Source organism: Balaenoptera ricei, chromosome 9, assembly GCF_028023285.1.
Source record: "Balaenoptera ricei isolate mBalRic1 chromosome 9, mBalRic1.hap2, whole genome shotgun sequence".
Classification (NCBI taxonomy): Eukaryota; Metazoa; Chordata; class Mammalia; order Artiodactyla; family Balaenopteridae; genus Balaenoptera; species Balaenoptera ricei.
Genome location: NC_082647.1, coordinates 14,455,788 through 14,469,204, shown reverse-complemented (window position 1 = coordinate 14,469,204; position 13,417 = coordinate 14,455,788). Strand labels below are relative to the sequence as shown.

General features: G+C 47.5%; 1 protein-coding gene across 1 annotated transcript in view; it reads right to left on the bottom strand.

Annotated features, from left to right (window-relative positions):
* HIPK2 (homeodomain interacting protein kinase 2) overlaps window positions 1-6,645 on the bottom strand; it is a 186,923-nt gene extending 180,278 nt beyond the window's left edge. Inside the window, exon 1 of the mRNA XM_059933235.1 lies at window positions 6,468-6,645. Within this exon, the coding sequence (XP_059789218.1) occupies window positions 6,468-6,486 (19 nt within the window). The 5' untranslated portion in view covers window positions 6,487-6,645. The remainder of the gene's footprint in view (window positions 1-6,467) is intronic.
* Window positions 6,646-13,417: the final 6,772 nt, after the last annotated feature.

Genomic DNA, 13,417 nt, shown 5'->3' with positions numbered 1-13,417 from the left:
AGACCTACTAGAGAATGGACTTGAGAATACGGGGAGGGGGAAGGGTAAGCTGGGACAAAGTGAGAGAGTGGCATGGACATATATACACTACCAAACGTAAAATAGATAGCTAGTGGGAAGCAGCCACATAGCACAGGGAGATCAGCTCGGTGCTTTGTGACCACCTAGAGGGTGGGATAGGGAGGGTGGGAGGGAGGGAGACAAAAGAGGGAAGAGATATGGGGACATATGTATATGTATAACTGATTCACTTTGTTATAAAGCAGAAACTAACACACCATTGTAAAGCAATTATACTCCAATAAAGATGTTAAAAAAAAGTTTGCTGCTTTTTTTTTTTATTGGCAACTATTTCACTAGCTTACTTTCTAATGGCAAAGTTACCCATCAGAAAATCACAAGTTGAATGGCTTTGCCCATCATATCTTTTGCCTTTTCCATTGGCTCTAGACCAAAGATGGAGGAATACGGGCTGTAAGTCTGACTTGTAGCCACTCTCATGAACACCTCACTTACTCGTAGAGAACCTGGAAAAACAGTCACGGCTTTCACAGACTCAGAACCTCTAAAGAATCTGACGAACTGTCCTTTCTAAACCTGGATGAACCAATATTACACCGAATCATCAAGATTCTTCTGTGCACTCTCTCCTCTTCTTTTGAGAGTAGTTCAACTTTTTTTTTTATGACTTATGTCAGCTGCATTCTGTTTGTCAGACTAAATTCTCCCAAGGTCCTTTCCTGCTCTGGGCTCCACACTCCCAATAGGTGGAGCTAGGTTTTCTTCTTCTACAACTTCCTTCCCTGAGGGATCTGCTGAGTGACCACCAGATCTATATCCCCACCAATAAGTACCACAAAACTACCTGGAATTAAAGATCTCAGCCAGGCAGCAAAGCCAGGAATTAATTCTCCAACAGCCATGTAAGATGAATGGGTCCACTGGCGACGGAGCCGGTAATGCCAAATGCCAAAAACAGAAAGTCTCTGAGCAGCGTGTGCAAATTAGAAGTGTAATGTGTTTACAAAGATATAAGATGTAAGTAATGAAAGAGGAAGATGGACTCTTCTGCAAATGAGAGATGGTAATTTCCAGGGATGGTAATTTCCAGGGATATTTCTAAGGAAATTTGTAATAGGTATTTTCTACATTCAGAAATATTTTTTTGATTCCAAATAAAGAAAATATTTCAAGAGAAAATAGGGACGTGGGGTCTTCCCTTTATACCTCAAGAAACATGAGCACGTAAGAATTAAGAACCGATGCGAGGGTGCATGCATGCACACACACACATTAAAGGCATTCCATCTTGAGTCAGACCACGGTCCGGTGAGCTCATGCTTAGTTTTGACTTTCACTTCCCATGCAACCTGAACTCGAGGACAGACACCCTGCATAAACGTCTGTGAAATGGATGTGTTAAAGAAGAGCCCTGCCTGTAAAGTGGGCGTGACGGTGCCTATTTTGGGGCTGTCAGGAGGACAAGCGAGTCAATGTGGGTAGAGCGTGTGCCACAAACTAAGTGGGGTCTAAGTCGCAATTACTGCCATGAACTTCAGGCATCTTGGTTTCTTTTAGAGGAAAAAAAAAGACCTTTCTATATTCCAGGTTTTCCATTTTCTTTCTCTACCTCCAATCCCTCCCCCACCCCCAATAGGGTATTGCCATACAAAATGGAACTATTATGAGTTTGGGCCTTTCAAGTTCACACTCCGTCAGAGGTTATATGACATCTGCTGGCATTATTCTGAACCTCGCCTTTGATAGCAACCCAAAGAGCTTGAATTGTCATCGTAAGACCACCAGAAAGCATTGGCAAATGACACGTTCAGAGAACAATAAAAAATGTTCATGTATCATACCCTCCTGATCGTCACTATTTTGTTCCATATACACCTCAAAGGCGGTTCCTTTAAGATTGGTCTCTACAGGAGGAAGGAAGAGAGAAATAAAGAAACAAAAAATAAAACATAGGGACTTCCCTGGTGGGCGCAGTGGTTAAGAATCCGCCTGCCAATGCAGGGGACACAGGTTCGAGCCCTGGTCCGGGAAGATCCCACATGCCGCGGAGCAACTAAGCCTGTGCGCCACAACTACTGAGCCTGTGCTCTAGAGCCCACAAGCCACAACTACTGAACCCGCATGCCACAACTACTGAGCCTGAGCTCTAGAGCCTGCGTGCCACAGCTACTGAAGCCCGCGCGCCTAGAGCCCGCGCTCCGCAACAAGAGAAGCCACCGCAATGAGAAGCCCGCGCGCAGCAACTAAGAGTAGCCCCCGCTCGCCGCAACTAGAGAAAGCCTGCGTGCAGCAACGAAGACCCAACGCAGCCAATAAATAAATAAAATAAAATAATAATAATAATAATAAATAAATAAAAATAAAATACGAAGAATATGAGCAGCTGTAACTTGCATAAAGCACCAAATTTTCCTCTGTAGGAAAATTATGTTTGGTGCACTGATCCAGAGCTTGGCTCGTGGTGGGGCGGGTGCCTCCCCTCTGAGGAGCCCTTGGTAGGGAAGCCACCTCTGGGCGCTCCCTCTCCTGGCCTGCTGCCTGGGTTACGAATGGATCCTGATTAAGGGCAAAGACTATCTTTCATACTTTGGGATACTTTCCCAGAGGCACAGCTGCAGACCCTGAAACTCTGTTCTAATGGCTTGTTGCCTCATTTTTAAAGTGGCATAGAATGTGTCACTAGAGAAGAGAAATCCTCTACCTGAAACCAGCAGAAGCTCAGTGGGAATAAAGAATCTAGAAAAGTCACAGAGGGGGTCAAAAAAGGCTCTTTCTTCTGTGGCCATAGGGGGTTTATTGTTGCTGGTGCCCAAACTGGAAAAGGAATAGCAGGAGATCAATAATTGGAATGCTGCTATTATTGGTTTTCTAAACTATTTGTGGGTTATTCTTTCCCTGGAGTTGTCATGCCTGTAAGCAGCTCAAAAGCTAGAGGGATTTAACACGCACTGAGAAAATGCCTACTACAGCCAAGCGCTTTACCTGTACTCGCTTCTAATGGAGCCCTGGCACAATCGAATAAGGCTTTAAAAAAAAAAGCTCAGAGAAGTTAAGTAACATGCCCCAAAGCCATATAGCTAGATTCAAACCCCAGGTTTCTCTGATTCAAGTATCGTACCACACTGTCCAGGATCAGGAATAAAATTAATGAGCCTTGATTCACTCTTCAAATGTGGTGAGAATGAAAACAATATTTATACTTCCTCATTTTAAAAATATAAAACATAAACACAGGAAAAGATATTTTTTGAACATGTGTCATCAAATTCTTTTAATGGAAGATGATTCAGAATCCACTTCTTGGTAGGTGTCTTCAGGCCCATCTGATGATAGACTTCAGCGCTACAGTTTTGGGAAGTCTGACTGTATAAGCCAACACTAGTGGACATGGCACACAGCCCAGGGACAGTGGAACACAATTAACGTGGGATTTAGGGTCCTCCAATTCAGAACCTATGGCACTATAGACCTTTGTGGTTGGCCTTTGCACTACATGTTGGAAAAAGCCTTGCTAAGCAAGTTGATGGAGTAAACATAATTGCAAGGCGAATGTTTAACATTCTAAAGAAAATAAACCTTTTTAAAGAAGTTTAACTTGATCAGTACCAAGCCATTGAAAACTAATGTGCTATTTATAAACCTACCCTTAAAAGCAAGTCACAGAAGACTGATTATACTTTCCTACCCATTAATTTGTATTATCAAACATACCCTGTTTCCAACTGAGCATTTCTCTCTAAAAACCTGGCAGCTCAGAATGCTCCACTAATGCACTCGGGCCTTCACACCAAGTCCCAGCTTGGGGCAACTGCACCCCATTTAAACAAATGAGTACACCCCTGAATTCCAGCTGAAATGCCTCGCCTGTCATTATCCTTCTCCTGAGAACTCCATGCTCAACCTCTCAGTAGCTTAAAAACTATCAGAAATCACTCTTCTTGGAGAATTCCACAGGAAAAGCCCTGCTCCTTCAGGATGCACACAAGGAGTCCATATGCTCTGATGGGGGTACGGTAAAAAATCAGGTTCGCTAAATCAAGCAGACGTCACCAAGGAGGGAAAAAGGAGGTCACTGGAGTCTTAGAGGAACTCACAGCAGGACGGGAATGTGGGTTCCGCAATACACTGCCTGATTATAGAGGTCACCTGTCTGTTTTAGAGCACGACCGACAGTCTCTTTCAAAAAAGACGCAGACCTAAGCTTGTGCAGAGTGAAGCTGGGACTGCTTGAGGAGGGGTGAGAAGACTAGGAGAAGAATTACAAAGGTATGCAGAGACTCTCTCAGAATCAAAGGGCACAAAGCACAGGAATAATTAAGAGAGCACACAGACAAGACTGAGGGAAACCCGGGGTGGACCGGGGTGACCACGCAGGTCACCTGGGACACAGACGGCAGGCTTGCAAATTTAAAAAGTGAGCTCCTGAGACCTTTGAGATCGGTGCTGATTCTTACACCACAACATCTTACACACCCACAGGTCTTTATCTGGTGTCATGCACTAGAAGAGCACTGTTGGAAGAACAGGAGTGCCAAGTCTTGGCCTCAGGGGTATGGCCTACATTCCATCTGGATTTACAATGCGAGGGACAGGAGGAGAACAGCACGGTTCCCAGGATGGCTTTCCACAAAGTTGACTAAATACATCCCAACCCACACACCCAGCCCCTTGTGAAAAGGGAAAGCAGCCCTTTACTATAGTTCTGAATTCAATGCCAAGTTCCTTCTCCAATGCTCACCCGGAGTGTCCAGCAGAGGGAGTCTCAAAAGAGGTACTTAATAAAGAGAAAATTGTTTCATTTTAACACTCCACAGACAGTGGAAGCATTGACTGTAGCCCCCTCCCAGAGACACAGACAAACAATGAACGCCCGACTGGGTCCTCCTAGCGTGTTCACAGAGCCACCGGCTCGCTCTTTTCTGCGTGGTGGAGTGATCAGAAATTTCGTTTTGTTTTGTTGAATGGTTAAATGGACCTTGTGTTCTTCAGAATCAAAGAGGAAAGCCCCTGAAATAACATCTCTCTGTTGCCTTCTAAACAGGCCCCTTTGTTTCTAAGAGAGTCTGAAAAAAAAATATTTACAGTCCATAGGTTATTTACAGCCTCGTTATCCAGGACCTGACTGGTAACTTTATTCCATCCAGAAACCTAATTCATTTGGAGCCCTGGAACTAATAACAGATTTTCTTTTCAGATAAGTTTTTTTTTTAATCTGCCTTTATAATAGAGATAAAACTATTAATGCGTTCCCTGTCTCACTCGCCAGGACTGCTCTCCGGATTTACAGAGGATTAAAATCTCCTCACCCCTCCTCTCTGTTCCCCCACAAACCCGTGCCCCTCTCATTTGCTATTTCATCCACAGAATATCTGAACAAAACCGAAAGAAAGCCGGATGGACTGACGCTAAAAGTATGTAAAGGCTGCTACTTCAGTGATTGCACGAGAAAACATTTTCACGATGAAAATGACTGAAAAAAAATCAAGCACCCTTTGGTTCAAAATTCCTCCTATTACAAGCACACAAAAAACACACTGGAGTGTAAAAACTTAGTTGATTCCAGTTTGATTTCTGCCTGGAAGCTGACAGAACTGACTGAAGAGAAACGAAAGAGCGAGGGAGTGCAGGGGAAAACGTAGCGCTCGTGCCTTCCGTTTCTTTCTTTCTTCCTAAAGACAGATGAGAAAAAGGACCCGACGCCAGGTGAAGGTGCACGACGCAGGTTTACCCAGACCGATCGAGACGAACAGACGTCTTGGCTGCCTCCCCGACTTGAAAACCTAAACTACATTTTTCCCTTACACACGCTAATGCGGGGAGATTTTAGCCTACTGCATTGTTCTGCCTGGGTCTGAAATGGACTTTTCCTCTCTATCCCCTCTCATCACCTAGCCCCGTACATTCCGATCCGACAGCCCCCCCAAATCAGAGGCTCGCGAAGAATAAAGGAGCGTGGGGTGGGAGTGGAGGGAAATGGGAAGGGAGCTGCGAGGACAGAGAGTGGAAAGCACATCATCTTAAAGGTAATTTTCTTTGGGGGAGGGGGGAGGAGGAAAGCTACACCGTATCACCTTTATTTATTCCAAATAAATAAAGAGCACCGTCATGGGTCTGTCTTTTCCCCGGCGCCCCCCTCCTAATTTCTTTTCTTCGGCCAGGAGCCCACCCTCGCACCCACAGCCCCCCCCCCCCCAGCCTCTTTCTCCACCCTGGAAATAAGATCTGTTCGATTCCGGATCCCGGCCGCTCGCTGGGCGAGGGTGGGGGCGGCGTGGAGGGGGCGGGCAGCCGGTTCGAGCCCCGGGGGTGGGGCGCGGAGGCCGGGCGCCCGGGGGCGGCGGGCCTGGGGGCTGCCCGGCGAGGGGCGGCGGGCAGAACAAAGCTGCGGGGGCCGCGGCAGCCAGGCGGCGCGGGGCGAACGGGGTCGGCGGGCCGGCGCCGCTTACCTTCGTACACGGGGGCCATCGGGGCCGGGGTGTCCGCGATTCATGGCAACGGAGAAGGGAACGCGGCGCGCGAGCTCGGCCCCCCCAGCCTCAGTCGGAATCTGCCATCTTGAGCCTGTGTCTCCGCTCTCCGCGCAGCCGGGGCCGCCAGCGCCCGCATCACCGCCTCACTTGGCCGGCGCCGGGGGAGGGGGCCGGGCGCCGCCGCCGCCGCCGCCGCCGCGGCCCGGGCCCTGCGCGGGGCTCCGGGGCGGCCGGGCGGGCGGGCGCAGCGGCCGAGGCCGAGGGCCGAGCGGCCGCGGCCCCCGAGCGGGTCCGCGGTGGGGCGGGAGCCGGGGCGGGCAGCGCGCGGCCAGTCCCCGGCCGGGGCTCAGCTCAGCATGGCTGTGTGTGTGGGGGCTTCGGCAAAAGTTGCACGGGAGGCGGAGGAGGGGCGGGAGGAGCCGGGGGAGGGGCGGGGGGCGGGGGCGGGAGCGGCGGCAGAGCGCGAGCGAGCGAGCGAGCGAGCCCGGAGAGCGGATTCCGCGCGCAATCGAGCGCCGATGGCACGGATGCGAGGCGGGGAAGGCCGAGCCGAGGGCAGGAGCGGGCGAGGCCAGGGAGGCTTGGCGAGGCCAGCGAGGCTCGGCGCGGCCCGGTGTGCACACGCTTCAGCTCTGATTGGCAAAGGGGAGCCGGTCCGCAGGGGTAGCAGCCAGAACTTTGTGTGCGCGCGCGAGCTGGGCGGGAGGGCGAACAGACTAGAAGGGGAGCCCCGGCCGGCAGCGGCTCGCCCTTCTCGCACCTGGTTGGCGCTCCCTGAGATCGGGGTGCGATGAATGAATGGAGGAGTGGGCGCACGCCGTCCTCGGGGGGAGGATGAGTAAGCGGAGGAGCTTTTGAAATCCAAATGAGGTCAGAGATGCAGAAGCCATTCCGAGCACGCTTAAGAAATGCAGCCCCCGGGTGGTCGCTGGATTCCTGTGGGAATCAGGTTTCCGCCCGGTCCTCACGCCTACGGTGTCCTGAGGGTACCCCCCCCCCGACCCCCATAATCTGGACGCGTGGTTCCCTCTACCTGCCTCAACGCTCTCTCCGAACGGGTCTTCAACTAAACACGCTCCAGACTCTCCCCAGCCCGAAGCCTCGCCAGTTCACTGCTGCAGCTTCTTCTTGGATTCTGTGATGGGATGCCCTGCCATCGCCCCCAACTTAAGAAGACGGGAGCCTCCTCTTAGTCAGTGACACATAGATTGATCATAAAAGATATTCAGTGGATGGCAAGCAGCTTTTTAAAAAAAATGAAGTGTACTAGAATAGAAAAGACTAGACCCATTGCCCTTAGTAAGAGTAACTGTTTATTTCATAAACCTTTTTTTTCGGTTATATATACGGGACAACTGTGCTGGACCACGATACAAGTTGTATTTCCTGCTGTGGGTCATAGGTCAGAGTTTAAAATCTGTATTTGGGGAATATAAAATAATGAACAAACCCATTATTTTCCCACTACCTCTTATCCTTTCCAACCTCCATACCCTGTCACCCACCTCCCCCCCCAAAAAACCCCCAAAGACCAGCCCTTTCACACTCTTACCTAGTTTTGTTAGTAGCACATCATTCCCCCTTTGTCTCAGGATGACCTTTGACTCTGCCGGCTTCCTTGCCCCCATATTCAGTGCTACACTTTGCACTGCTTCTCTTAGCCTAATGTCACTCACATTTGCAGAAGCCTAGATTACCATTGCTAAAGGGGGTCTCAGAGATCATGTGGGCCAGCCATGCCCTTTTAGAATTGAAAAGATGAGGCCGAGGGAAATGAAGTATATTGCCCAGTGTTAACACAGTATTAAATCTTAGAGTTCAGTATGGAGATTCCTTAAAAAACTAAAAATAGAACTACCATATGATCCAGCAATCCCACTCCTGGGCATATATCTGGAGAAAACCGTAGTCCGAAAAGATATATGCACCCCAGTGTTCATTGCAGCGCTATTTACGATAGCCAAGACACAGAAGCAGCCTAAATGTCCATTGACAGAGGAATGGATAAAGAAGATGTGGTACATATATACAATGGAATATTACTCAGCCATAAAAAGGAATGAAATTGGGTCATTTGTAGAGATGTGGATGGACTTAGAGACTGTCATACAGAGTGAAGTAAGTAAGAAATAGGAAAAACAAGTATCGTATATTAATGCATATATGTGGAATCTGAAAAAATTGGTATAGACAATCTTATTTACAAAGCAGAAATAGAGACACAGACGTAGAGAACAAACATATGGATACCAAGGGGGAAGGGGTGGGGTGGGATGAATTGGGAGATTGGGATTGACATATATACACTATTGATACTATGTATAAAATAGAAAATGAATGAGAACCTACTGTATAGCACAGGGAACTCTACTCAATGCTCTACGGTGACCTAAATGGCAAGAAAATGAAAAAAGAGGAGATATATGTATACGTATAGCTGATTCACTTTGCTGTACAGTAGAAACTAACACAACGTTGTAAAGCAACTATACTCCAATAAAAATTTTTTTAAAAAAGGGAGAAAACAAAAATCAATCAATCAGTCAATCTTAGGGTTAAGCTCTTGGCTCCCACTCTGGTGTTCTTTGCTTCATACCATTCATTCATTCCCTTTCTTCTATCCCCCTGCCATCCTTTACTGGTCCTCAACCCAGTTCACCCTGAGCACTTCCACCTTCAAAACATACAGTTTGGACCATGCCATGCTCCTGCTAACAACCTTCAAGGAGTCAACCTGTGCACGTAGGGCTGAGTTTCCTAGCTCCTTGGCTCTGAGTCAAGGCAGGCAGGCTCCGACTTACCTATCTAAGCACATGAGTTCAGCAAGTCCCTGCCTCTCCAGCCAGACTGGTTTACTCGTGGTCCTCTCTCAACCTTGCCCAGCTGTGCCTTTGTGCCTTTGTCCAAGCTGCTGCTTTCCCACCGAGGATGCCTTCTCCATCTTCTCTCTTTAACCAGATTCCACCTGTGCCTGACTCATTTCCTCCACAAAATGGCCTGAGGTAGCATGAGATTAAGACAGACCTGGTTCCGATCCCAGCTCTTCCACTTAGTAGCTGTGTGAACTTGATCAAATTATTTAACCTCTCTGACCTTCAGTTTCTGCATCTTGATTATAATGAGAATAGTAATAATAATAATATTCTTCCCTTGTACCTATAAGTCTCTATCATGACCTTTACCATACAGGTATCATCCCTCGTCCCCTTTCCAGCACTATCTAATAGAATTTTATGCAGTGCTGGGAAGGTAACCATTTGTGACTCTGGAGTGCATTAAATGTGGCGGGTGTGACTGAGGAACTGAATTTTTCATTTTAATTGATTTTGATAGCCAACATATGGCTAGTGGCTACCATATTGGATAATGCATCTCTAAACTGTAAGCTCAATGGGGGCAGAGACCATCTTGGTTGACATTATATCTCCAGCAGTGAGCACACTGCCTGACACATGGTAGGTACTGCAAAAATATTTGTTCGATGAATAATAGCCACCATTTATAGCATGCTCCCTTGTGTCAAGCACAACACCAAGAACTTGGTGTAACTTATTTCGTACAGTCCTCCCTACAGCCCCTGGGGTGGGATTAGATTAGAGACAGAGTTTGTATAGAGGGCTGGCAGATGGTAGAGTTCCATAAAAGGTGGTTTTTATTAGCATGAAAACCTCCCTGTGACCCATCCAACTGATTTTTTATCTCTTCTTTCTCCTGCCTGTCACACACACTCTGTTGGACTCGGGATACTCCAGTCTAGATGGCTGAGTCTCCTTTTCGGTATTGGCACCCTGTCCCCACAACTGGGTTGGCTGCATCTTGGGGCAGGGTCCGTGGCATACTTGTTTGGATGTCCCTCGGCTCAGGTCTTGCACTGATTCATGTTTAGTCGTTGCCTCTAACTTCGTCCCCGCTGCTGTCTAGCCATGAGTGATTCTAGGCAGTCTCACTCTCTGCAATACCTCCTCTGTCCTCCCAAAATTCATATGTTGAAACCCTAACCGCCGGTACCTCAGAATGTGACTGTATTTGGAGATGGGGCTCTTTAAAGAGGTAATTAAGTTAAAAGGAGGTCATTCGGGTGGGCGTTAATCCAATATAGCTGGGGTCCTTATAAAAAGAGAATTAAGACAGAGACACCAGAGGAAAGACCACATGAAGACACAGGGAGAAGGAGGCCCTCTGCAAGCCAAGCAAAGAGGACTTAGAAGAAACCAACCCTGTCTACCCTTTGATCTCAGAGACTCCAGAACTGTGAGAAAATTAATTTTGGTTGTTAAAGCCACACAGTTTGTGGTACTTTAGTATGGCAGCCCAAGCAAACTAATATACCCCACTAGAAGGCAAATTAAAATGAAGAAAGAACACTTGTGTCAACTGAAAACATCTTGAGGGTGGCCTCCTTCCCACCGGAAGGGAACCGTCTTGGGTGTGGAAATGGAGTCCCATGAAAGAAGAAGAAGATGGAGCCAAATAGACAAGCCCCCCCACACCTGCTCTTCAGATCACCATGACCAAAGCTGACCCATGTGATGCACATCTTCAGTAGAAAACATTCAGCTGCGCTAGCATACTTGGCATCGTATAGATGGGAAATGTTATTTAAATGAATTCAGATACGTTTTCATGATTTGGCAGATTGAATCTGCTTGCCTGTCTCCCTTCTCTCCAGTGACAGCAGTCAGGTGAGAGGGGGATATAAACCCAACAGCGAAACTCCACTGAGGGAGAGCGGGAGAGCAGGAAGGGAGAGAATGTGAGGCGGAGCCCCAGGGGGCACCAGTATTTGAAAGATGGGCAGAGGGAAAAGAACAGGAGAGAGCAGGGAAGGAGGAGGACAACCTGGATGGATGGTCCCTTGACATCCTGGGGCAGAGACCATTGCAAAGGGAGGTGAGGTCAGCAGTGCTGCGTGCTAATCAGGGGTCACACAAGACGCGCGTGGGGAGCATCCAAAGGACTGAGCAACAAGCGTTACATTAGTGCCTTTAGTGAGGCTAATTATGGGGCATACGTAGGGTCCTTAAATTCAGCCTCCAAAGAATGCATAGTGTTTGATAGAGGGAGATGGGAGGAAGGGAGGAGGGTCAGGGAGGCACCAGAAGAGGGCACTAGAGAGCATTCCAGACCCAGAGCACAACCAAAGTCCCGGGGTGAGACGTGAGGTGGGCCCAGGAGCTAGCACATTTGGCTTAGAGATAGTATGCATTGTATTTTATTTGTTTAATAAACACATTAGCACCTAGGCAGTGTTCTAAGATGTTTACAAATATTAGCTCATTTAACAAATCCAGTATTTTACACTACATAGAACTCTAGGTTGCCGAAAGACCATTTAACTTCGGTATGCTCTGAGAAACATAATAAAGGCAAGAGAACCGGAAAGGATTTAGTAACCACCTACAGCAGTTACCTCTTCTGAATCTGCCTTTCTACAAAATGGCACGAGTAATATCTTTCTCAGGGATCAGTAGAGTAAACATGGGGGAGCTTGGACCTCATTTCAAGTTCATTTTGCTCACAGGACAAGTGACAAAGGGTCTTTTCTTCATTTATGCCTGCAGTTGTGAAAATGCACAGCATCACAATATCCTCAAGGCCACAAGATGGAGATATTTTTCTTTGTGGTGTATACATTCAGGTGTGCAAGTCTTATTCTCACTCTCAGGGTTCTCACCGTCTGATGCCCCTGCGGGTTGCACCTCATTCAGACTTGGTGTGTGTTGCCCTCATTTGCCTTCCTGGGCCTTATTTCTGGGTCGGAGGCTGTGGCTTTGTCTTTGAGGATGTGGCCAGCGGGAGGCAGTTCACTTTTCAGGATTCATCTTTCCAGATTTCACTTCTCTTTTGGCGTTCTGCTCTTTTGTGTGTTTTCCTCTCTCTCTTTGACAATGTATCTGTCTCATCTTCTTTTCCTCTGTATCTTTCTACCTCTTCCACACATTATTTCTTCTCTCTCTCCTTTCCCCTTTATTATGATTCTGTTTCTTAACAAGTCACAATGCAGGCCTATATTTGTTTTAGTTATTCTTAAGAAATTACTTCCTATTTCTGCTTTAAACCTTCGATCGTCTGAAATGATACATTTTGCATGGAACTGGTGTTTAATAACTACAGGACTCCTTAAACAAAAGCTTCAGGGGCAGGGCATTATACCACGGAGGATGTGAAAGCCTGGACACTGCATTCAAATCAGGAAAAACAGGAGCTATGGCTTTAAGGGCAAAGGGTAGAGTGAGGCTTGGCAGGGTGAAGGGAATCTGATTGTGGAAATGGCAGCCTTGGAGGAATTACACCAGCAAAATCAGGGGAATAGGGAAACCATTCATTTTCTGCTTCCGCTCCTAGAAGAAAAATGATCAGACACCTGAATGGGGATACGGGAAAGGCAAAGAGAGGCGGGAATGGCATTCAGCAGAAAAGAGTTATAGAAAAAAACCAAACAAAAACATACAAAAAACCCCAAACCACAATCAGCCTGTGAATGCAAAACAAGCTGTGATGTAGACACACAGAAGACAGGGTGATTTTGTTGGAGGTTTCAGGAATGGCAGATTAGGGTGGATATGCAGGAGAAAAAGAAGCAATCCAGCCCTGCAGGGAAATTTCTGTGATGAGGGAAGATGGGTAATAGCTTGGTTTGCCTGACATGCAGTCCAGGCTGAACTTGGATAAACTAGGCAGACATGGCACAGAGAGAAGCCTCTAGTACAAGAGTGGATGCAGAAAGGAGGGCAGACACAGGAAGAGCTCTTTTAAAAGCCCGAGGGTCCTGTTAAGCCAAGTTAAACCTAGCTCAGTGATTAATCAGCGGGATTGAGCATTTCTGTGCGGTGCACAGTTTGTATCATAAAGTCTCCTCCCCCGGCATGAAAGAGCCTGCGCCTATGTGGCAACCCCCAGAGGGAGATTGACTGGAATGGCAGAGG